This window comes from Cynocephalus volans, chromosome 14 (genome assembly GCF_027409185.1).
Source record: "Cynocephalus volans isolate mCynVol1 chromosome 14, mCynVol1.pri, whole genome shotgun sequence".
NCBI classification, from domain to species: domain Eukaryota; kingdom Metazoa; phylum Chordata; class Mammalia; order Dermoptera; family Cynocephalidae; genus Cynocephalus; species Cynocephalus volans.
Genome location: NC_084473.1, coordinates 65732356 through 65759182, shown reverse-complemented (window position 1 = coordinate 65759182; position 26827 = coordinate 65732356). Strand labels below are relative to the sequence as shown.

Here is a 26827-nt window from a genome sequence, read left to right as displayed (position 1 = left end):
TTTTAGGTACACTAATACATGATGCCAAATATAAATACTCTTACAGACAAGAAACACATTTTTAAGGAGTTTCTGAATTTTAAACAATAAAGCTTACCCTCAAAACATGCAAAAGTTTTTGTCTGAGGGAGGGTACCCAGCTCGCTTAAATAAATGCTACTCTTGGTTAGTTTCACATTCAACGAGAATCTAGTCTGAAGGGCTGTAGGACCAAAAAGGTACTGGAACTAAGGAAATTCATTTTTTCCCCTCTAAACCACTTTTCTCTCATGTTTTCAAAAGGAAAGCTCAGATAGCTGTGAATTCCAAAACAGGGTTTATTTAGTAAGACGAGCTTGTTGACCTGCATATTGGCAAAGTGAGCGGCCCTCTTCAGAAGCTGATTTTGTTCTAAAGTACTGCTGTTGCTTTTACAATGCTTCTTACACCAGATTCCTAGATCTAGAAGGAGGAAGCTGCAGGAGGAGTGTGAGTGATCTGAGGATTAACCAAACAGGTCCCTCTGCAATCTTTGTAGTCTCTTCAAGCTACGCGAATTTTTATTGCATTTGGGCTTTTTAATAAGCTGAATAGAAATAATAGCTTAAGAAAACGTCTGGCCTGAATATCTGCAAATTCTGAGTCTAATTAAAAGCTGCTGAGGCAAATGATTTTTTGTAAAGATTTTTTGCTCACTATATAAACTACAATGGATTCTACTTATGTTTCGTACTCAGGCCTGGTAATGTGAATGGAGCCCCAAATGCCATTTTTTACAAATGCAATCTTGGATGAGAGGGTAGGAGAACAAAGGGATTTTACAAGAAACAGAGCCACAAAACTGCCCACTCTCTCTGCAGTGTAGGTCTGCCAGGGGTCACGAATGCTGTATGGTCCTCTGGGCTGCTCTATAATTAACACATATGCAAAGGATGGTACTGGACACCAGGGCAAATTCAACACACAGGGCAGTCTGTGATTGCATAACAGCATCTGACCAGGAGGAATGGTGTATAACACAGAAAAGACCCAGTGCCAAGCAGGTGGTTCCAACAACTGGTGCCACTGGAGTCTGAGGCAGGGAGAGTCCAAGGTGGAGGACAGACAGGGCAGGCTCTGTGGAGAAGCCTGCCCAGCGCCTTGCGGTTGAGACAAGCCTTGAGACAGGATTTGGATGGGAAAAAGGAAGAGAAGGGGGCTTCCTCCACTGACAAATGGGCCTGTTTAAGAGAAGGGCTGCTGCAGCGGCAATGTGCTTCCCATCTGCTGGCCCTGGAAAGAGGATTACTGCAGTTCAGTAAGTCAGGAGCTTTCCAGGACCACAGGAATGCGACACGGATTTTGACTGGAGGGAAGCCCTTAGCATTCCTGGTGGGGTCTTGGAAGAGCAGGTAGGGAGACAGACTTTGCATTTTGTTATAGCTTTGTTAAGATCTGGGCCAGATTAGGGGGGTACATTTCTTCCACCTTCTCCTGAATGGAAGGGAGAAATCAGCACAGGATCCAGTTTTCATAAATAAAAGAAATTTATGTACGTATGCCACAGCTTGCGAGAAGCCCTTGCAAACATAGTTGTGTTTGCTCAATACTTGTTTATTGTTGATCCAACATGCAGAAAGCTCTGAGTGCTGATTCACCCTCTTATTAATAGGAAACCCAATGCAGGCTTAAATATTTATTCTGCTCCTAGGTGGCTTGGTGCCAGCAACTGGGCGTCCTCTTGGTCAGTGTTCTTTGTTCCAGGCACTGCCCTCAACTGCACACCAAGTGGGGACAGCTGGGAGGAGGAGTTGGTATCGCAGTAACCAGGCCAAGTGTTGGGATTCAAAGCTGTCAACCCATCTGTGTGTTATCCTAACCCAGCTCTCATGCAGGTTTCTGTTTTCACCTCCTGCAGCATTTTTGAAAAGGCAGATGAAGACCTAGGAGCCATGCTGGACTTTTGCTTCATATTTTCACTTGAGGACTGGTGCTAAATTGAGCAGTTGTGGTCAGTGGAGATTCCCTGAAGAAGCCACAATGACAGAAGGCAAAAGAATAGTTTCTTCCTTTACAGTTTTACTGACTACAATAAGCTCTACAACCTTTCAACCATCCAAATTTTTTCTTATAATTTTATCACCACATTCTGCAAAAGTCAGTAGAAATACTGTCGGGGTCCTCAGAGGTACAGTCTTGCCCAAGTGTGGAAGGGAAGATGTTCCTTTCAGCCTGTGTCACGTTGGCAGCTTCTTAAGATGATGGGACTTCATACCTTGAGCAGTAATTGAGATTTCTGGAGGTGCTCTCCACCCAGTAATAAAAGGCAAAGAGCTCCCCTGCCTAGCCACTGTGCATTCTGGCCGGGCCACATGGATTTTGGTCTTGCCTCTGCTGTAACTGTGTGAACTATGTCAAGCCATTTCACATTTTTGGTCCTCAGGGTCTCCCTTTTTGAGATGAAGCTGCTTCCCAGCCTACCCATATTATTCAGTAGAGCATGCTGGTCATTCACATCATGGGCTTTAGGGACAGACCTGGGTCTGTTCTGGATCAATACTCACTGTGCAGTGTGGCCTTGGACAAGTTAGCAAATCTCTCTGACCTCATGTGTTTACTCCTACAGAAGGGGTAATACCTACATCAAATGGTGCTTGTGTAGTTCCTAAGGAAACAGAGGTAGAAGAAAGCCTGGGCTGTGGAGTCATAGAGCGGGGTTCCAAACCCTGCTTTTCCCCTTAGTGATAGGTACCTTTGGGCAGGTTATCTGAGGTTCCGTTTCTTCATCTGTAAAATGGGGATAGGAATATTTACTTCAAAGCATTGTTATGACTTTTAAATGGGATAATATTAAATGGGATAAAGGGACAGTGTTTGGTTCCCCAAATAAGTTTACTATAGCTATTAATTTCCTTCTGCCTTTCCCCTATCTCCCACAGTTGAGAAACTAAAATGGAAAACAAGTTAGAGCTCTTTGAAAAATTACGCATTACACAAATCTGACATATAAGTACTTCTTCCTAAAGCAGAGTGGATTGAGGAACAGTGAAAGACCAAGACACAAGCATCAGATCAAGGATGCAGGGAATCTGGGGACTTGCTGAATCCATGCTCTGCCTGTTAATCAGTGGTGATTTTCCAGTTCCTCTGATGTTCACAGCCGAGTGTCATGGAAAGAGCAGGATCTCTGGAGCCAGACCTGGGTTCAAATTCCCCACTCCACCAGTAGGAGAGGGCAGACTTGGGGCAGTTTATCCAACCTTCCTGCACCTCAGTTTCCTCACCTGTAAAATGGGGATAACAAATCCTTCTTCAGAGAGTGGTTGTGAAATGCCTCGTGGAGGAGCAGGTAAAGAGAAGATGCTCAATCAGAGTTGTTTTTCTCCTTCACAGCCTCATTACTATTGATCCTGGGTATTTGATTATTCATCACCCACAGAGGAAATGGATAAGGCGCCACGATGTCTAGATTTCCTGAGTCTTGATTTCAAGCATGGTTGCTCTGTTGTCAGACTCTGTATCTGGCTGTAGTTTCTCATTGTCCTTAAAGTAAATTGTCTGCTTCTTCACTTTATTTTCTGCCATTCTCCACCTTACCCACTGCTCTTTCCGTCTCCTATGCATCACCTTTGGGCCGTGCTCTGCCAGGAACATGCTAACCATGCTTTCCGATGGATGGCTCAAATTCCTTTTTCAGGAAGCCTGGGTTCTTTGTTAACCCGTTTGCTCTTAATCTCAGGAGTATGTTATTTCTTTTGTACCATTTATCACAATTTTAAGTGTGTGTGTGTATATATATATATATACACACACACACACACATATATATATTTATTTGTTTTTATGTGTCTAAGCTCCACCAGGGGAGGCCCTCTATTTGCCTAACTTATAACTGAATGATCAGAGCCTGCCATAAAAGGTCCTAATGAGTATTAGAGGAATGAATAAATATTAGCCCCGCATCTTGATTTGAGGTTTAAAAATAAGGTCACTATGGGTAGAAAACTTTGTGAACCATTTGAGCTTATAAGAAGCTGCTTTGTAATCTTATTTTGAATAATTAAGCCCAGTCTTATTTTACTATGAGAAAATAACCAGCCACAGAACAACATGCATGGGAACAAGACGGAACAGATGCTTCAGATGCAGGGAAAATAAGAACTTTATTTTCAGTATCCAAAAAGGGAAATGAACCTACTTCTTAAAAATAGTTAGCCAACTTTTAGGCCATAATTATTTCTGTCTGATTTGAGAAAGAGGAGCCCTGCTGTACTTGTCCCTGTTTCTGTGTCTAAGCAAGAGAACTAACAACTACCATAAACATGGGTTTCGAGTATTGGAAGGATCAAAACCACTAGCATAACTCCCAGATAAAAGCTCACAAGAATGTTATCATTCAGCTAAAAGTTTGGAGACTGAAGCCTCAAATTATTTTTTTTCCCCTTTTTGGGAGACTGTTGTATTAAAATTTCTAAAACATCTTAGGAGTTATTTCCATTTGGGGATGGGGAGAGTTTTACAAACATCCAGGCTCATGCTGAGCTTTGGTGAGTTGGTAAGGCTGAAATAATTCAAGGACAACACCGATTCATGCATATAAAAAGACTGATTATTTGTGTAAGAACCAAATCTTTACTGATGTTAGGCACATGGCTCCTAAGAACCTGGGAACAGACAAGAGTCGTCCCTCTTTGGAATTCAGCCATCTGAAGGCAGGACTACTGAGTGCCTCCTGATCGGGCAACTGTCTCTGGGTGTCCCCGGCCTCCCCGCTATATACACGGACACTGCCACCAGATTCTCTTCTTAAATCTCACTTGTTACACATGACAAATGTTTCGGTGATTCCAGCTGCTGACTATACATTGGAGTCCAAACCCTTTCAAGGCTCTTGTCAATCTGGTTCCAACCCAATGTTCAGGCTTATTTTCCTTTACTCCTGACTCCTTTACCTAAACTGTCTAACCAGACAGATAGGTATTATTATTATTGTCCCCTGAATATGCGTTGCTGTTTTCCAGCTTCCAGGATGAGGTCATGTCATCTCTCATCTGTTTCTACCTACCACCATCCCTGGCCTTTCAGCAGTTCAGGCATATCCCACCTTCCCATGAAGGCTCTTCCCAGAATAATCCACCTCTGAGCTTCTAAAGAATTCTTGAGCAGCCCCACATCCTGCTGTTAATCATGTTTTGCACTGCTTGTGTTGTTGTTTTATATGGTTATTGTAGTTCTTGTTGTTTGTATTGTCAAGTATGTCATGGTGACCCCAGAAATGATTTAGAGCAGGGGTCCCTCACCTGTGAACCCAAAATTGGAATTGATAATTCTCTATTCTTTCAATAATTTCCACTTTCTTGTTAAGGTAATTTGAGTGGGTTTTTATCCTTTGCAAACACGTCTTAAAAAAGACAAATGTCATCTGCACATATTTAAGATTGAAATCCCCAACCTGATGTGCGATTATTTTTCACAATTTTGAAAACTCAAGGTCACATATGTCAATGTTCTAAAAGTATACCTGAGGCACTTTAAAAAAAAAAAAAAAAGCAGATTTAAAATATGCAGATTCCTTGGCTCCACCCGAAACTAACTGCCATAGAGTGTCCTGGGCATAGGAACTAGGAACTGGTATTGTAAACAAGATTCCCGGGCAATGTTTATGTATATGCAAGAAATTTAGAGGTCTAGGGGAAGCTGACATTAATGCCCCTCATATGATGGGGAAGGGAAGAGGAAGAGGAAACAATTTGTGTGCCTTGAGTACCTGTTATGTGCCTGGAAAAATATTAGGTATTTTCACCAGTATTATTTCTTGTAATCTGCAAACAAGATCCTGAGTCCCTGGCTGGTAACCCCGGATCAAGATCCCTTGACATCTTAAGAGGAGAGTGATCCTCTGAGCTCTGAATTTGCATCCTGGATACCAAGTCTGGAGCCTGGTGAGCTTCCACCGATGACCACAGAGTGCCTGCTTGGTCACAAAACCGTAGCACCTCTGGACATCATTACAGGTGAAGAATATACACTGGCCTTCTGGCTGAGGCTTTAAAGACCAGCAGCATCCAATATTCCAGCTGGAGCAATAGTGGCTGCTGAATGTAAGGCAAAGAAGAGAGGCTGCAGAAGGCAGTGTCCTGTTCATCATCCAGGAAAGGGGCTAAAGAAAGCCATCTGGGTTTGTGAAGGAGGGCTGGTGACTGTGCAAACCCTGGAGAGCACTGAAGCCCCCATATTTGGGGCGTATAGGTCTAAAGCAGTTGTTCTCAACCTTAGCTAAATATTAGCATCAGCTGGGGAGAATTAAAAAATTTCTGAAGCCCAGGCTGCTCCCCAGATCAGAGGCCCAGGCCCTGGAGCTTTTTAAAGCTCTCCAGATGATTTCAGTGGGCAGCCTGGTCTAAAGTGTCTCCAGTGGCCAAGTGATACAGGTCCAGCCTGCAAATACTCTGAAGGCAGCTTGCATTCCACCATGGCTGGGAAAGCTGAGGTCAGTCCAGTATAAACCATCAGCCACAGTCTGCCCAGTTTGAGAACTGAAAAGCCTCCAGAACTTTGACTCACAGCCAGAGCAGGGTCCCCTTCAATTTTCAATTTTCCATTGAAAGGCAGAATTGGCACAAGAGACTGAGAAAGGAAACATGTGAAAGGCAGAAGGGAGAAGTGGGACGTAGCAGACACTAAGATTTATGAAGGAATGTTCTTTCAACCAGAAAAACACCAGCCTTAGAGAGATGGAACTGGGGTATTTATGGCAGCTTGGGGACAGAAAGAGCTTGGATGTCCAGTCTCAGGGGAAGTGCTCTCAACTCACGGAGTGGATGATGCCTTGCAGCGCCTGAAAGCCATCGTTCACAGGAAACACGTGATCCTTACTGTCCGCAATCCGGGCCAGCTGAGAACACAGCAAACGCACAACACATATGGACATGTGTCAGGCTTGGATGCAGAGAAGCTAAGAAAGCCACTGGGCCCAGGAGGCTCCATGTACTTTTAGAACCCAGAGGCCTTCGCGGGGCTCAGGGACCTCATTGAAAAGCCTTCAGTAATAATGAGCTTACCAGCAGCCTCTCTGGAGCAGGCCCGAAGGGTTGGCTCCAGATTTTACATTTGTTTTAATACTTTTCTCCTTAGGAGCAGAGGTAAGATTGCCCGGCTTGATGAACATTTGGCCTGGGCTGATGTATTTATGGATTTGGGGGCAGGCCATTGGCTCATTTTTCTCCCATTCACCCATACTCCTGTTGGCAATTTATTCAAATCAAATAGATTGTAATTTCCTTTCAGAGAAACTTTACAAGTAAATTCAGGCTTTGGTGTTGGGTGAGGCCAATGAATGGGCACCCCAACCTTTCACCCAAACTGCTCATTAAGGAAATGGCCCTTGCAGTTGGTCTGGCTGCTCCTGATGTATGGAGCAGAGGACTGAAGGCGAGGAGAAGCTGATCTGTGAGCTTTTCTGACCCCAAATCTCTATGTGGTTCTGTGATTGTCCCAGTTGGAGTCAGGGCCTATTTGCATGGTTTTTAAAAATACATTTTTTTTGTTTTTAGTGATTGTAAAGTAACACATACTAATTGTGAAAACTTAGGGAAATCCAGGAGAATTAAAATAAAAACAAAACAAAAGTTACTCATAATCCTATACCTATCTTTGTTAAAAACTCAATATATGTAGTCTTTCATGTCTTTTTCAATGCAAATATCCATACATTTATTCTAAAAGTGGCTGCATACTATTCTTGCTACTTTGAGCACTTCCCTCTGTCATTAAAACAGAAAGAAATTATGAATTACATCGAGGAACATTTATTTGTTAGGAAGTTTTCACAACTCGCTTATAGGTACTTGTACATAAGTTTTTGCCCACTTGTCCAACTATTTCCATATTTTTATATTGAAGATGCATTTTTAATGGGTGAAAAGAAATATTTATCATTTAAGTAAGACAGTCATATTTGTTAAATTAAATTTAAAAAAACAATCCAAAGAGTGTTACAAGCTAATTCAGATCTGTTTTGACACTTTGGCAATTTAATATTTACCAAGAAAGTCAACCAAGAAAGACACTACCTGGATGGTCTGTGTTGAGGACCCCAAATACATCAGAAAATGACTTCACATCCCTTACAAATCCAGCAATTCCTTTCTGCTTTGCATTTCTGGAAAAATAACCTATCTAAGGAATATTCATCCTGCTCAAGCACCTTCTGCACTGAACGCACAAGTTCTCCATCATTCACAGGCTCAGTATGCTCCCAAACCTGGGGAAATCCATGATCATACCTGTGTTTCATTGAAATCTTTCACACCAACACAGTAAACGATTGCACCAAGATCTCGGGATCTGTTAGCCTGGGTCATGGAAAGAAAGGACATTAGAGAGAGAAGCAGTGGCAAACACACTTCTCCTGGATTTGCCAGACTACCTTCAATGATTTGGTATTTATTGAGCACCTACGATGTGCCAGGTACCATACTGAAGAAAGCAATCCCTGTCTACAAGGAGCTCGTACTTTAGTGAACATCACATTCTAATGGAATGCACGGTGGGCCGGAGAGGAGTGATTAATCCAGTGGGAAGTGCTGTACAGATTCACTGAAGTAGAGTCTCAGTGTGGGGCTTTGAAAGTTGAGGGGAGGGAAGGGAAACTGCAGGCTAGGATAAGTCGTATTAAATATTCTGGGAAAATGATTACATTTTCTATTCCTCTGATGGATTTTTATTGACATACATTTCTTTGTAATGGCAGCATGATATCATAAAAGAATGTGGCCTTTGGAACCTGATATTCCTGGGTTTGATGCTTGGCTTTCTTCTTAAAGTGTTTTGGGAATTCAATGGGATAATATGCTGAGCTCCTCACACAAGGCCTAGAACAATGCAGATGCTCATATAACATCAGTACACTGTGTGAATAAGGCCGTTTTCATTCCTATAGAATAAATTGGTTTAATGATAGGAAATTGTGGTTCGTATTTGAATAGGTGAATGCACAACCTTCTCTACAATTAGCCGCTGAGAGGGCAACATAATGAATAGCATCATTTTGGCTTGACTTTAGTATTTGATTAGTCTTGACATCTAATTTCCAGGCTGTCCTGCATTTTAGAACAGAAAACAAAAATTGGAAGTCCTTGGCACATACAGTAGGTGTTTAATAAATAATTCATAGTAAACATATAGTAAGTGTTCAATTTACGCATATTGATTTTAATTTTTTTTCCCCTCTCTTAGTACCCAAATCCACTTTTGTCTAACACTGAATTCTAGAAAGAACAGAAACATTTGTTTATGTCTTCTTCCTTCACGTTAGGAATATTCCCTGCTGCATTCAGGATAAAATAATCTTTTAGATTCAGTCTAGCCCCAACCTTATCTACAACAGCTCGGTGACTCTTCTCTTCTAGTTGGGCCTTATATAAAATTATCCAGAATAGAAAGGTTCAATTTCTTTATATTGTGAATTTTTTCTTTTTTAGGAAGCCTCCTTGTATTGGCATTGGCACTCTGAATATTTTCCCAAGTTTTTACGTGCCATACCTAAATTCCTTTACACTAACCCTTATTTTAAGCCTCTGACACCCATCATTTATTTTATTTTCAGTTCTTTCCTTATAAGGGTTTTTACTGTATTTGACTATTATTTAGAACCTAAACAAGCCATTTAGCATTCCTATCACATAGTTTCAACTGTAGAATATAGCATTTTCCAAATGCTGAGGAGTGTCTGTCATATTAACTTGTGTGTTTCCCTACTGTGAGCTGTCCTTTATACTAGCAGGGGGAGTGAGTAATTAGTGGGTTTACCTACATAATTTCCCCATACCCTTTGACAGCAGAGCTTCCAAAAAGCTGAAGATTGTTTCATGGTCAGACCCACGAAGGTGGGTCTTACTCACCTCTGCGTCTCTGGTGCCCAGCAAAGTGCCCAGCACATGCCAAGCTCTCAGTTAACACTGGCTGACTGACTGAATGACTGAATGAATGTAGACTTCACGCTTGCTAAGGGAGCTGAATTTAAATTAAATACTAGTCAAGAGCCCAAGGTAAGTGTAATGCTATGATTAACTCCTTTCCCAGAGCCCAGCCTCTTCTTCCCTCACTGTCTGCCTTTTTCCTCATTGTGATTCTGTCTACCATTTCCTGAATGAGACTTTGTCACCAAGGCTTCAACACTTTTCTGTGGTTAACCTGTTTCCATAGGCCAATTATACAAATAGCTCAATTCTAAAACTTGAAAAGAAAGGTTTTCCTAAGTGTAAACATTACTTTCAATTCTTGAGTAAACCTCTTTTTCTAAGTCTCTTTAAAAAAATTGAAAGCTTCATTTAGAGAATTTTCTCACTTGCATTGAAGAATGATTTTTGAGAACATAAATAAAAGGAAAAAAACATTAAAGGAGACATTACAATTAATTTTGCTACCAACTGCTGTTCAATTTTGGTCCTTACAGTGAGAAGCTCAATGATTAATACATTCTGACAAGATTGGCTCTTACATATTTTAAGTAATTCCTTCCCCTCCTATTGTTTTAGTGGAAAATGGAGGGAAAATGGTACCGATGTTTTTGTGTAAAAGTGATGTACAAATTTCAACACTGCTGGAATAACAAAACACCTTAAATAAAGACGTGGTAGATATTTTTTTATCCCTCAACACACACAGTGATACACAAAAATTTTGAAAAGAGAAAAATATCTACCATGTGTAAAACATGAAAATTCATTTAAAAAAATGAACTATTATTATTATTTTTACATATGAAATACTATTTCATTCAGGGGTTTACAAAGAACACATATAATTTTGTCCAAGTGGAAGAGACTACAGCATTTCAGAAAGGAGGAGCCTTTTTCCCTGTTCGTGTTTACACACGGGCCAGGCTGTCGCTTACCTCCCTCTCTGAATAGAAAAAAAGATCTTCATGGAGCTCTCCATCAGTCAAGGCAATGATGACACTGGCTGTCCTGTATCCTGCGTGAGACAACACAGACTGGCTTAGTCCACTCTGCCCCACCCAGGGAACTGATCTCTTATAAGCCCTAGGATTTGATTTCTTATAAGCTCAACCACCCAAAGTCAGTATTGTGGGAATCGTCAACTCTTCTTTTGGAACTGGAAGCAATTCAAGCATGAAGAAAAATGCTTTCATGGCTACAGACTATAAAAGTAATAGGTTTTGCTTTTGAGTTTCTTAGCCTCATCTTGAAAAAAAGGCCAAACCTGGTAAAATGATCACAGAACCAATAGCTGGAAATAGCTCCAGTGAATCAAGTGTGATTATTGCCCAGGCCTGAGAACAAAGTCTACCACCTGGATTGCTCAGGGGTCCTTCTCACAAGCTGTAGTTGACACATACACCACCCCTTGAAGACAATCTGGCAAAGAGTAATAGCCAGCATGATTTACAAACTGACTGTAATTATCAGAGCAGTTGGCAAAACCTACCAGAATTCTTCCAGTGATTTTCAGATTTCTAATAGATTTATATTAGCAAGTTTTGGTGCTGACACTTGGTCTATATGTTGTAGTTTAGAATGTAACAGGATGTGGACACCTCTATAGGCCTGAGAGGAAAATCCCTAAGTATACTGAATCTCTTTTAAGAGATTTGTCTGAGGTAAAGAAATGCTATCTATGAAAGACACTGCAGTAATCATGGCTAAAATAAAAATATGATTATTTCTATATGCTTAGGTACTCTACTAAGTATATTTAATGCATGTTTTCATTTAAACGGAAAAAAAAGGTTAAACTCAACCAGTATTTTATCTTAATATATCCAATCACAGTAATGAAGAAGCTTAAAGCTCCAAGAAGGACAAGAAAATTAAATTTGACATAAAAATCCAAGACTTTACAAACTCATCCAAGTATTTACTAATTTAATGAATTCAACATGCAAAACTATTCATAGGAATTCCAGACTGCTGCCATAACGAGATCTTAATTACTTTTATATAACTTTTATTGGCATCAACAGAACAGTAGAATGGACCCGGTGCGTGCCATCTTTCTATGTATTCCTTCTTTGTGATGTAGTGTGTGTCCAAGGATTACAGACAATACCATATATGTCTTTTGAAACATAAAATTACTGAGGCACTTTTTCAAAAGCAAGCAGAGACAAAAGTTAAATAATTCATAATGTAATTAATTCATGCTATAGGCTTACCTTGTCTGTTTTCATAATAAATCTGCTCACTGGCCTGAAAAACACATGAATGAGCCATTAGCCGTATAACCACTGTTTGCCCCCCACCAAATACCATATTGGGCAGTGAGCTCTGGGGCTGGATACACAGCCAGGGCTCAGTCTTGATTCTGTATGTAATTTACCCAGGCTTTGCTCAAATACCAACGACGATATTCACCTAAAATTACTCTCACATTTAAAGAATATAGCTGTGAACATGGATTGATGTCTTACTTATCCTAGCCTAGCACTTGTTTTCCTTAAGGTTGAAGTCACTGAAATTGTCTCAACCGCTGAAGCTGCCATCCAACAAAGGTCATTTTGGGAATGCAGGGGACTTGTGTGTGGCATGATTCCTGAGTCCCAGCCAAGCATTAGCTAACAAACCCTTCATCAGTGCCAGGGAAGGAGGAAGGAAATGCATTTCTTGAGTTCTTTTGGATAGTTATCAGTGTACAGCTCATGGGAAAATGTTGTCCTCTCTTCCCATTGGGGGTTATTCAGCCTCCTTGATACATGTGCCTTACCTCATCAGCCACCCCTTTGTTGATATTTCAATATCACCCCTTATATTTACAGTTTAAAACTTTTAAAATTACCCTTTCAAATCCTTCATGCATATAAGTGTCTCCTCCTGGCAGAACTTTCTGGAGTTCTTCTAGGCCATGACGAATCAGTTCCCTGAAATCCAAAGACACACTGTTAGTCTTATTAGAGCATTTTTTCTTTGCTGTTGATAATCGTACGTATGAATCTTCTTATCTCTGTGGACACTGCTGTATTGTCCCGAAGAGCCCCCAAAAATCTATCAGAGGAAAAGTTTTTGTATCATATTATCCACCCAGGATCAGCTATATACCATCAAATTAATCACCCAGGGTCAGCATAGGCTAAGGGGAAAGGACCTTTCTGAAAGAATCTCCATCTGCTTGCAAAACTTTTCTTTTCCCTGAACAGGGACAAAGTTTTCATTTGACATTGGAAATAAGTCTTAAAAACGCAACTGCTCCTGAGGGGACACATAACAACTTCAGCAAAGATGCAAATGGCTTGTGTGAGCCAGAAAGAGGTGAGTACCAAGAACCCAGGGAAAGCCACGGCTAGGACGCTGGCGGGAGGGGAGGTGTCCAGAGCGAACTTTGCCACCGCACTGTTGTGCCAAAGGAAACCATGCAGTCAGCTTTGAAAATAAAAGTCCAAGGAATCCAAGCTTTCCAGGACTACCAAGAGTGTTTTCTGTGGGCTGGTGCCTGTGTTTTATTACTCTGGTTGTTCAAGGTGACAGCAGGGGCAGGAAGAGGAAATGGGACATAGCACTGGGAAAGAGTCCGACAGGAAGGGGAAACATGAATGGATTGGGGGCCAAATGGCATCTTTGTGGACCATTCTCTCTGGGATGCAAAATATCTACATTCATATTCCTGTTTTTTAAATCGCTCCATATGGTGCCAAAAAGGGCAAGAAAGTGTAATTTCTGAAAACAAAACAAAACAAAATAAAACCCACAACATAATCTTCTCATAAACTGTAAGCCTATGAAAGAGTTTGAAATTGCCTTCCTCCCACTGGGGAGTCTTTAGTGGCAGAGGGTGGAGATATATTATTTAAATTAGGAAGGGAAATTCCTTTTGAGTAGGGAAAACGCTTAACATTATACTGAGTAGCCACTATCTACAAGGCAATACTCGAAGATTTCTAAATACATGGAACAAGTCTCTGTTTTAAATATATGGAATGTAATTAATTCGTTTAAGCCTTATGACTGCTCTTTGAGGAAGATACTACTGTTATTTCTATTTCACAGATAAGGAAACTGGGTTACAGAGAGGCTAAAGAACTTGCCCCGCCCCCTGAACTAGTGAGTGACGGAGGTGGGATTTCATCTCAGAGGCCCTGCTCTTAATCAGTGTGCTAAACTGTTTTTTTTCTCTCTCTTGAATGAATGAATGAATGAGTAAATGAATGAAACTTATTACCAATCTATCCTGGCAATTGCTTGGGGAGGAAGTCTAATGAAAAAACTAACCTTTTATTAAAACTGAGGTAATGGGGGTGGCCATGGGTGAGGCTGAATTGTCAGGCTATTAGAGGTTTTAAAAGATAAATTCAAAAGTGGTTAGCCTGAGCCTGTCCCTGGCCTGGGCTGCTGATGCTTCTCAAGTACAATATTTAAGACTGAGTATCTCAGACTTTGGGAAATGTGCTAACTGTTGTCTGACTATTTTCTGTGCCCAGCTGCTGAGTCAGAAACTGGAAGGCTTCCTTGCCTCTCTGCCTTGACTCTCCTTTCTCTTTCTGTTCCCCACATAATACAGAATCAAGTCCTGCTTGTTCTACTCCAAATATATCTTGAAACTGACTACTTCTCTATCACTTCTACTAATGCCATGGTCTGAGCCACCATCATTTCTTACTTAGATCACCGGACAGTCACCTGCTATTGTGTAACTGCCCTCTTGCCCACTCTTCCATTCATTCTCCACCTGGCTAACAGAGTGTTCTTAAAATTCAGGTCAAAGCATGCCATTCACTACCCTGCTCAGAACCCTTCAAAAGCAGCCCATTATAGTTATAACATCCTAAATCCTTGCCATGGCCTTCTAGCGCCTTCACGGGATGGCTCCTGTCTCGCTGTCCAGCCTCCTCTGCCCCCCTCTCTTCACTTCAGCCACATTGGTCTTTTTCTGATAGACACTTCACAGTGGCAATCACTGCTGCCTGGGAACACTATTTGACCAGCTCTTTACCAGGCTAATTCTTACTCAGCCCTCAGTCCCAACCTAAATGCCAATTGCTCAAAGTAGCCTTATCTGACTTCCCCACACCAAATTATCCCCCTTCATTAGACTTTCTCATGACCCCACAATTTTTGCTTCATAGCAATTAGGACATTTTATAACTAACAACATTTGATAATGTAATTATTTGTTTATGGCTTCTTTTTTTCTTCTTTTTTCTAGTTCTAGACTTTAAACTCTACGAAGACTGCGCCATGTCTGTTTTGGCCCTCACTATATCTTCTGTGTGTACTGCAATACCTGAAACATAACAGACAGTCAGCAAATATTTACTGAAGAGGTGAGTGGAGGGAACGGACGTCTCCATTGTTAATCATCCTGGGAAGAGGTCACCTTGGGGGCAGGGATGAGCTCACTTGGCCATGTGGAGGGAGGCCAAGCAGGAGCTGACCTGGTAATTGGCCCCAGGACAGGTCCAGGGCTGTGTGGTGGTTAAAAACCACTCTCTGTGTTGTACTTCTTACATTACCTCCAATATTTCAGTAAATCCCATCAAAAGGCATAGTTTAATTTCAACTCTGTTGTTTGGTAATGAGAAAGGACATATATCTCGTGGATTAAAAGGAGGGATAAAGATAAGAGCCGTGTCCCCCTACCAAGGTCACTGGGAGGGTGGCGTTAGCAGCCACCTGGCAGAGGGCAGCTTTGCCCTAGGGCTGGCAGTTTCATGAGGGTCCCAGCAGCAAAGGCAAGATGACATGAGGGTAAGGGTGGGACGGAAAAATCGGGGTCTGTTCCTGAGCATACAAAGGTGGCACTATGGAACCACAGTAGCTGGGGGGCAGTGTGTACGGAGGGGGGGGGACTTTCTGACAATTAGGTGATAGAAGATTGGGCATTAAAAGTAAATATGATCTTATTCTTTGGTCACAGATTAGTGAGGTCTGGGACATTTTGGTAACACTAAAATTGGGATATTGCATTAAGGCTAAAGCTTAAAAAAGAGGGCTAAAAAAAAAGCCTACTGGGGGGTGTGGAAAAGTTTGCTTGGCTTCACTGTATTTTTTCACTGCCAAATAAAGCCTGGGAACAGGGGTATTTTCTCTGAGCCTATTTCCTTTCCTTCACAAGTATTTTCTTGAGCTTTCTATTTTTTTGGTACCAGAACAAGCAAAGGCTGTTTTGAGAAATGTCCTTATCCTTGATGCTTTGTGTCTGGAAAGATATGAACTTACTAGTCGCGAGCAGTGATCACAACCTCCCCCGATACGCGATAAGCCACCGTCACTTACCAAAAGATCAAATAACTTCTAGCCCCACTTCCCTACTCCCCGCCCCTCCTCTAAGCACCCACAATGTCTAAACAAACAAAACAGGTGGTTTTGTGGGAATCGTGGGTCGGTTTTAATTCTGGGACGACATAACTACTAATAAGGGTCTATTCTTTATGCTTGCCTCAAAACTGAAGAAAATTAAGAGGAGAATCATTTAAAGGACGGTAAGAACCTTTCAGAGGACTTGGTTACTACCAAATGAAATGTTATCTTCCTGGGAAATTAGAGAGCCAGGAATTCTATGAAGAGAGGCTGGTATTAAAGAGCTCCTGTTTTCCTTGGTGGTTTCTCATGTCTGCCAGTGTTCCTACTTAACGTTGAGGGTTTTCAGGTCACGTGTCTTGTGTTCCTTTTGCAACCCCACAACGGTTTTGATGGACATAGAGTAGGTGATTGTTGAATGAATGATTCTAGTTTGGGTGCATTCATTCATCATTCATTCATTGTCACAATTATTTATTAAACATACACCATCCATCCAGAACTATGCTGGTTTGTAAGGGGTAGTGGGTGAGGAGAATCAGTCACAGTGTCTTCTGGACTTTCTGTTGCCCTGGGAATTTTTCTACACTTTATGAAGATTACTTTCTGGGATTCTGGTTGTGGTGTGACATTTTGATAATATTTTCTGATGAAAACATTTAAAAGATGAATATACATAAGCATGTAAAGAAGCACTTCAACAATCTTTTATCCCAAGTATCCCACTGATGTTCTCACTGAAAATCCTCCTTGGGGTTATGCAACGTCTACCATATTTTTGTTTTACAAAAACAATCTCCAGCACCACCCTAAAATAACCCAACAGCAGCTCTGCATTGTCGACTTCCTTGCTTCCTTGTAAAAAGGCTTCTGTGGTATTGGGACTTTCCTAAATGCCTTGCAGTTGTTGGCTTTGGAGTCTCGACTCATATAGTAAACACACATCACTATTTATCACCACTAATGCTACTCTTACAACATTTCCGGATGGCTTTATGGCTCCAGTTGTTGACTACAAAAAATAATGTAGTGAACAGAACAGAGGAACACAGATTAATTAAAGACGTTTTGCTGCTACTTTGGAAATCATAAAGTTCTACAATCAGCTGTAATCATTTGTTTATAATGTGCATAAATCATAGACTCTTTGGGACTTTTACCTAAGGACAGGCCAACATGATGAATTATATCAAGATGCATGCTGAACCAAAGCTCTTTTTCTATGTATTTTTTAGTGAGCTGTAATTTATATACAGTAACATGCACAGGTATTTGTACAATTCTTTTATGATTGCTGAATTTATTTCTATAAAGTTGTTCATAAGATTCCTTTATCATCTTTTAACACATGTAAGATCTGTAGTAACATCCCCTCCTTCATTCCTGATATTATTTGTAAGTTATATTTTTTCTTTTAAAAAAGGTCAATCTTATTAGGAGTTTCAGTTTATTCTTTTCAAATAGCCAATTTTGAGATTTGTAATTTTTCTCTATTATCTACGTTCCTCTGTTATTTGCCTATTTTCAGTTTTGTTGATTCACTTATTATTTTCCTTTTCCTACTTACTTTGAGTTTAATAAGCTCTTCCTTTTCAGCTTCATAAAGTAGAGAAGCCAATCACTAGTTGTAAATTTTTTAAACTCTGTTTTCTAAGAAAACACTTAAAGCTATATATTTCCCCTTAAGCACAAATGCCAAGGCTCTAATATTAGCACCTGTACATTGGGGTTTGCCTTCATGGAATGTTGCAGCCACCATGAGAGGAAACCTGGTCTTCTAGCCTCCTTGAGAATGAAAGACCATATTGAGAGAGATATCCTCACAGCTGTCCCAGATGTATTATCTTTCCCAGCTAAGCCCAATCCCTAGCTGATCCTATTGATAAATACAGCTGCATAAATAAGTTCAGCATAAGGTACTATTATTACTTCAAGCTACTAATATTTGGTGCTTTTTAATACAGCAATAGATTAATGATACATTGGATCTTGCTTCTTTATCCAGTGTGATATTCTCTGCCTTTTAATTAGAAATTTAGTTCATTTTACATTTAATGTTACGGTTGGGTTTAAGTCTACCACGTTGCTATCCTGCTATTTGCTTTCTAATTGTCACTTCTGTTCTTTATTTCTCCTTTCCTACATTCTTTTGAATCGATCAAGTATTTTTTCTTTTTTTGGTATTTCATGTAATATCATCTATTGGCTTTTTAAAAACATAAAGCTATAGTCTTTTTTTTTTTTTTTAGCAGTTGCTTTATGGATTACAATATGCATCCTTATTTCATCACAGGCTACCATAAGTTAATATTATACCACTTCTCAAATAATGGAAGAATCCTTTAATATTATACTTCCACATAATTCCCTCTCATCCTTTGTGCTATTATCATCATATATTTTATTTCTATATTTGTAATAACCTCCAAAATGCAATGTTATCATTTCTGTCTTAGTCAATTATCTTTTTATGAAATTAAGAAATATTCTTCCTTCTTTTTTTTGTAGATCTAGTTTGCACTTGGTTTCATTTTCCTTCAGCCTGAATAACTCATTTTCTTGTTCTTTGTTTTGTGGAATGTAGTTTTGCTGGTGATGATTCTCTTAGGCTTTTATTTATTTTTTTCTTTTTGGAAATGTCCTAATTTTGCCTTCAATTTGAGGATATTTTCACTGGATATCGTTGTCTAAGTTGACTTTTTCACCCTCTGTTTAAAAATATCGATCATTTGTCTTCTGAATTGCACATTATTTCTTCTGATAAAAAGTAAGCTGTTTATTTTCAATGTTGTTCCTTTGCTTGTAATATGTCTTTCCCCCTTCCCCTCTGGCTGCTTTTAAGACTTTTCAAAAATTTGACCATGATGTACTTTGGTGACTTTTTCTTTGTATTTGTCCTGCTTGAGATTCTCTGAGCTTCTTGGATCTGTGTGTGTAGTACCATGTTTGGTTTCCAATTACACATATATTAGACCACTTGATATCATCCCACAAATTACAGGACCTGGTTCATTCTCCTCCTACCCCTGACACCGCAAACTTTTCCCTTTCTCTCTTTCAGTTTGGATCAGTTCTACTTACTTGTTTTTAAGTTCACTAATCCCTTTCTGCATCGTCCAATCTGCTTTTAAGCCAATCTAATTAATTTTTTATCTCAGATATTATATTTTTTAGTTCCACAGTTTCATTTGGTTCTTTCTTTGAGTTTTCTTTTTTCTTATGCCCTATATCTTCCTCCATCATATTCACCTTTTCCTGTAGATTCTTTAATGTATTTATAACATTGCTTTCAAGTCCCTGTTTGCTAATTCCAGTAATTGAGTCATCTGTGGTTTGCTTCTATTACTGTGATTTTTTCTTTATTATGGGTCACATTTCTCTGTTTCTTCACATCTCATCACCTTTTTAATTTGTGTTTCAGACACTGTGTGTAAAAATGCAGTAGAGATTTAGGTATAATATTGATTTGTTTTTTCACTGCAAAATGTGAGCCTTATATTCTTTGTGAGCTAGGGTGAGGGGCTGATCATTTAGATTCCTCTTTGAGTTAGCTGGAGCTTGGGCTGGGCTGCAGCTTTAATTGGAGCATGTTCCCTGTTATTAGCCCAACTTCTGGCCTTCTTCCATGCCTTGCCTTTGTTCAGTATTTCAGTTGGAGGGGGTTAAGTACAGCTCCAGATACTTTTGCTTGATCTTTGGATTCAACTCTGGTAGGATGCAGAATACAAGCACCACAAGAATCCACATGATTATGTGATTTCTCTCTAATTTTCAGCAACTCCTCCACTGCTACTTTCTTGGAAAAATGTGGGGGTGCAGGTGAGGGGGGAGAATTGTCAGGCTCAGAGATTTCCTTTTCATCTCAGATTCTAATCCATCCTTCTGCACATATTGTTGTCCAAGGCTCAGCTGACTTTTTTCCTTCCTCCAAAGTCTCCGTCCATGGCAGACCTACTCCTCCAACTGCCCATGCTCAGACCAGACATCCACCCACAACTATGGATGCTTCTGCAGATCTCTGCTTAGCTTTAAAGGGTATGTTTCTCTCTAATTCAGTTCATCAGTGCTTCCTGTGTCTCTGCTAGTCCCATGGAAACATACGAATTTTATTTTGTCTGGGCTTTTCTGGTTGACCATGGAAATAAAGGTTTTTCACATCCCTCTACATCCTAACCAGAAGCAGACAGTTTGTGATTAAACATTTGCTTCGAATCAGGAAGAAAAATAATAGAGGCTAATTGCCAGCATAGAGATATACTCTAGTATCTCTCATCTTTAAAAAAATCCTCTTTGACCCCCCATATTTCCCCTCTAACTATTAAACTGTTTATTTGCATCTCTCTTCATGAGAGCATGAGAGCTGTCTTTTTTTTTTTTTTTTTTAGCAGTTGCTCTATGGGTCTATATTCAGGGTTGCCCAAATATATAGCTTTCAGTTCCATGCTCTCTTAGTTCAGTCAAGCCTGGATCTTTCCTGGTGTTGGTGAGCATCTGGAATGGTCAGGATGATATACTTGAGCTCAGCACTACTGACCACAGTGAATATTTGGTGGTCTGTAATGAGTGTTCATTATCCCTTTTTTTCTATATTTTTGTTGTTCCTTAAATAGTAATAATTAAAAAATTAATTGAGGGTGAGTAGCAAAGGTTAAACCTGGAGTTTATTAAGAGGCATTCTGAGACTACTGAAGGCAGTGCTAAATCCAAGGCTGAAGAGGGCACTCACACTGGGGGCCAAGGAGTTGAGTCAAGTGACAGGTAGGAGTGTCATTCAGTTGTGGGACTGCCTCATGCTGAGCAATACTATGGTTGTTTTTGTTGGGTCACGGAAACTTTGCTTGTTTTGATTGGCTAGCTTTGGCTATGAAGACACTACCATTCATTGGTCCTGTTGACTACTTGTGAAGTTTGCCTTGCTGTCTTGATCCAAACAACAGAAATGTTTCTGGACCCTGCTTTGTTGGTTTTCAGCCCTTTTTGGTGTTTGCCACATGAGTAGGTAAGGGTTAATAAGTGAGGAAATGAGCAACATTTCCTGAGTATCTGTTATGTGCCAAGGTCTCTGCTGGGCACTTTCCATACATTAATTCACAAAAGCCTCAAAACAACACCATAGGGTGGACATTATTATCTTCATTTTATAGACCATAAAACAGATTCAGAGAAGTGCAATAACATGCATATGGTTGTGGAGGTTGGATTGGAACCCACACTGGGTCCTGGTCAAAGTCTGTATTCTCTCTATTACATCTGTGATGCCCAAGCTTGATATGTAACAGTGTGGTGTACACAAAGACACAGGAGACATATATATGTGTGTGTGTGTGTGTGTGTATATATATATATATATTTTTTTTCCTTAACCATAAGTGGTACTCCAAAATTTGAGAAAGTGCTCAACATGATTTTCATATAAAATCAAACACTGGTATATTATGGAATAGAATACAAATGCACATGCATTTTTAAGATGAAAGAACTTTGAAGAAATGCCTTGCTTTCTCAGCCACTTCAAACTCTACCTTAGGACCCCAGGGATACGCTTTTACTTTCTTCTACTGACAGGGTTACTGAAGAGGAAGAGTTTGAGAAGCAGTGTACCACACTATTTGCACAAATCAATCTGTTAAAAGACCTGCTGAATTGCTCCAGGGTGGAATCTTTTTACCATCATCGTGATTCAACATGGGGAGACCTTAGACAAACCTCCTCTGGAGACACTGCCTGTGCACTCTCGTCTGGAAGAAGTCTCACTAGAACCATGAGACAAAGGGAACAATCATTTTTATCTGGCCTCATGTTGAAGCAGTATTTTCTACTTGTTGCCATCTGTATAGAAATAGACCAGTCAAATGTTAAAACTTCAGAGAACAATGTGATCCAGGGAGAGCTGGGGACTCCCTCTTTGAATTACTGTTGGATGTGCTGTGATGACTTGAGATAGGGTTTGTCCAGGATGATATTGGGTGATCCCTTAGCTGTGTGTCAAAACCCCTAACAGTCACCACAATAGTAACAACTACCGTTTACTAAACACTTACTATATGTCACTACTGTTAATCTTTCCAACAGTTCTGTGTGGTAGGGGCTTTCATTATATCCTTTTTACATATAAAGAAATGGAGGCACAGAGAGGTAAGGAAGTTGCCCATGGATTCAGACCACAAGATGTTATCTCTCAATCAATAAGACAAGAGAATAAATAAATGTCTACTCCCTTGTTATTTCTCTTAATTTTGCCATCAATCCCTCTCACAACTAAATGAACAGTACCTCAAAATGTAATGAATACAAGTTCTTTTCAGCACTAAATATCTGAAGACTCTATTTTTTTTTCCTATTTTTAAATTTAGAAAAGGCTTTTAGAACTATGTCTCTTGGTAATGGTAGCCTGTAATCATTCTGCTCCAAGAATCAAGAGATGTGTTCAGAATATGTCATTTTCCCCTGTGACACTAATGTCAAAACCACACTCTCAACCAAAGCAAAGGAGAACTGAGAGGGAGAGGGCAGTGTGGTCTCTTGGTTTCCACTCAGCAGTTTGAGCCAAGCATTCTTGGCTTTCACTCCACCTCCTTACGCAGTAAGAAAGATCCTTAACCTCTTAACCCCATCTGCGAAATGCTGATGCTACCTCTTTACCTCTTTGTGAGAAATTTTCCCAAGCTCCAATTTTCAAAAGATCACAAAGATGAAATGTGTAGAGGGCATATGCTTTCAGAGAAAGGGAACTGTTTTCTTGAAGAAGTTGAAGAGGATTTGGGTGGTAAATTGTGTATGCCTAGATTTGTTTTTAATTTAAAACTGTACATAATACTAAAATTGTGAGAAATCCTATAGTATAATAAGAAAGAACATGGGCGCTGGGGCTGTGCTTCCTGGGTTCAAATCCAGATTCCTACACTTTTATGGCAGAGTGGACTTGAACCTTCTGTGCCTCAGTATCCCTATCGACAATAGATAGTGTAATTCTCATAACGACCCTATTAGGTAGGTACTATTATTTTCTGTTATTATAGATGGGGAAAGTATTTGGCTACTGGTACATAATAAGCCCTTAAAAAAGATTATATATGGATACACACACATATGCATATGTATGTAAATATACATATACATAGTAGGGGCTTCCATTTGAATATGCCAGAGGAAAAAAAAACAAAAGTCAGCAGCATATGTGCTGAAGCAGTGTGTACTGGATGGGCTATGTAATGTAACAAAAATTATGTGATTAAAAATTTTTAATTTCGTGAGTTAAAAAAAAACTGTGCTGCTACTGAGTACATAAATGAATTTGGGCAAATAATTCAGTCCCTCTGGGAATCACTTTCCTCAGCAATAAAATGAGGCCAGTGAGTTGAATAAGATATAATAATTCTTTGACTCATAATTGTTTTGTTATGCTTTGTTTTTAATCTTGCACAGTTTGGAAGAAAGGTGAAATTTCCAGTCAAAGATAGTGATCTTGGTCTACACATTTTAACTCTTGTATCCCCTTCCAAATTGCTGTAGAAACAGCTAAACTAGTGCAATAGAGTAAATACCTTTTCACTGCTGGAGAACAGGCAAGGGTGCCATACACATGCCAGAAACTTAGAATTCCTACATGAAATGAGCTGCTGAAAACAGAGTGAAGGACAGATTCTGGGATTCAAGTTTGTGAGAAAAAAGCCTGTGGTGGGTCGGGGGAGAAGTTCTTATCACAGTGATCCAACATCTATACCTGACCATCTTCCTTTGGCTTCAGCTGCCTCCTTACCTGGAAAAGACTGCTAGGTTTCTACTCTAACAAAAAATTACACTACATCTGAATTTTTCCATTTTCTTTAGCTTGAGATCCTAACATTTTCAACAAGGATCTTGCATGATCTCTAATAGAACTCACTCCAAATCTCAGCACTGAAAACTCTAGTTAGTTCTTTGTTTAAATCACTATGCTCAAGAAAAGTCTCCGCAGTCAGGAGGAAGAGGACCAATTTTAGGATTTGAGAAAAAATCCCCTTTTGAAATAAATTCATAGAAGAAACAGGGAACACATAAAAGAAGTTCTAATTCATACTTATAGTGAAGACATTCCATCTCATGCTACTTACTATTTTATGGAAAGGACACATACACACACATACAGAAAAATTCAGGAGCAGGAAAGTATCATAGGGATGAAAGATATTACTTATTAGTTGAAATGTATGGAAGTAGTGAAAAGCAAGTTGGGTACTGCCAAAACAAAAACAAAAACAAAACTAAGCAACTTGGATTGGTAAATTACAGGATCAGATTGAAACGTTCTCCCAGAACTCAAAGAAAAATGATAAAGAAATTTAAAAATCATACTTACAATATAAAAGAGATGTTGAATAGATTCAAGAATCTAATGAAGAGACAGAATAATAATAAAAGAAATAATAGAAGAAAAACGTTTTAAGCTGAAGAAGGTTATTAAGTCTTCAGATAAACGGCTCATGTATTATACAAAGTACCATACAAAATTAAGGAAAGGACTCAAACCTAGATATATTCTACTGACATTAAAAAAAAAATCTAAGACTTAAAACAAGTTCTACAAGCATTCAGGAGGAGAAAACAGGCTACCCACAAAGTAGAAACATACTAAATTGGCATCTCTCCTTTCTTTATACATGCAAGTTGACAATGTGTCACTATCTACAGAAACTTTAGAGGACAAGACAGTCATGATATAAGAACTTTATATTCAATTAAAATATTTACCTGTAGGTGAATAGAATAGAAAGAAATTCTCAGATAATCAGGGAGTAAGAAAGCTTAATAGTTACCTATCCTTCAGGAAAATCTTATCCCAAAAAAGATTCAGAAAACTGAGAAATTGAAAAAATATGACAAAAACTTCAAGTACTGGAAAGAAAGTGCAAGTGTGTGTATTCATATACAGTAAGTTTAAATCATTATTGTTGATACGTTTATGAAATATAATTCAAATATTTCTTAAAAAAGAATTCAGCAAGGGAACTCAATAGATATTTAATTCTTGCCACTGTAAAGGCAAGCAAATTCATTGGCGACTATTATTAAAGTGAAAATGGAATTATACTTTTCAAATCACTAGAAAATTAAACAAAATATCAAACAAGTGAGCAAAGATGTATCATGAAAATGCAAACAAAATTCGAGTTTAATAATATTAATTTTGGACAAAGGATATAAAATAAAAAGCATTAATGGTGACAAAAAGATTATTTTATATTGATTAGAACTACACTTCATAATGAAAATACATATGATCTAAGTAAAATGGTGTAAGTTATTGTTTTTTTCATTTTCACTGGATTTACTTCTTTTATTTTATTTTTTATTATTTATTTATTTATTTTTAACTTTTATTTTGTCGATATACATTGTGGTTGATTATTGTTGTCCCTTACCAAAACAATATGGTGTAAATTATAAAGCAATGTGTTGAAAATTCAAATAAAACAGTCATGGTGGAAAAGTTTTAAATGTCTGTTTTCACAGATCAAGTAAAAAAATTTTTGAAAAATTTAATCAGTACATTTCTCATATTGAACTTTTTACTCATCAAAATATACATATTTTCTAATATCCATGGATGATGAATAAAATTTGATCATATAGTAGTCTACCAACAAAAATTAATTAATTTAAAAACAGAAATTACATAAACCACATTTTCTGAAAAAATGCAATGACTCTAAAAATTGAGAAAAGGGTAAACAAAAATAATGCGGAAATTATGTAATGCTTTCCTAAATCATTCTAAATCAAAGATGAAGTTATAAATACAAACTACTTAGAAATTAATAATAATGAGAACAGGACATATCAGAATGTATGAGATTCAACAACCATAATCAGATTAAAAGTATGATATATATTAATAATAATGAAGTATAATGAATAAATTTTCCTCTCAAGAAGCCAGAAAAAGATGAAATATAAAAAGCAGAAGAAAGGAATCAATAATAGTAAAAGAATAACAAAGCATAAAATAAAAAAATACAGTAAATAGAAATGATGAATAAATTTAAGGAACAAACCATTAGGTAATTTGAATGGGGAAATAAAGAGAAAAAAATTGTTTTACACAAATGCAGGAAAGGGATATAACCACAGATTCAGAAGAGATTTTGAAAACTAAAAAAGGTATGTGAGACATTTAAAATAGCAATACACTGGTAATTTCTACCACTTCTCAAGGTAGAAAACATGATTAAAACAATAACATGTACAGAGCTGAGATAACTGTCAAAGAGCTTCAATAATGATCTAGGCTTAGATGGTTTTCCTCTGAGTTCTATCAAAACTAGAACAAATAATACTTTCTATATTAGTTAAGCTATTCTATAGCATAAGGAAAAACTGACAACTCATTTTTCCAAGCTCATGTCATCCTTTTACCCCCAACTTGACAAAGATTGTGTAAAATAAAACCCCAGAATACTCTCAATATTAAATATTGATAAGTAATATCCCCCGGCTTAGTTCAAATCCAGAACTATAATTAAAGATTAGCAAACCATGACAAATAAAATTTATTATAGGAATGTAAGGTTAATTTTTCATTAGGAAGGCTTTTGATTTAAAATTTTCACATTGAGAGGTCAAAGGAAATAGAAGAA

General features: G+C 38.7%; 1 protein-coding gene across 3 annotated transcripts in view; it reads right to left on the bottom strand.

Moving 5' to 3' along the window:
* The window catches only part of ANTXR1 (ANTXR cell adhesion molecule 1), a 215566-nt gene that overhangs the window by 152778 nt on the left and 35961 nt on the right, over positions 1-26827 (bottom strand). For all 3 annotated transcript variants that reach the window (XR_010021671.1, XM_063078500.1, XM_063078501.1), the window contains exons 4-8: positions 12757-12838; positions 12137-12170; positions 10856-10935; positions 8244-8312; positions 6773-6853 (exon numbers count right to left, since the gene is read on the bottom strand). Coding sequence is in view for 2 of the 3 variants with exons in the window: in XM_063078500.1 (XP_062934570.1) it covers positions 6773-6853; positions 8244-8312; positions 10856-10935; positions 12137-12170; positions 12757-12838 (346 nt within the window). In the remaining variant the exon portion in view is untranslated. The remainder of the gene's footprint in view (positions 1-6772; positions 6854-8243; positions 8313-10855; positions 10936-12136; positions 12171-12756; positions 12839-26827) is intronic.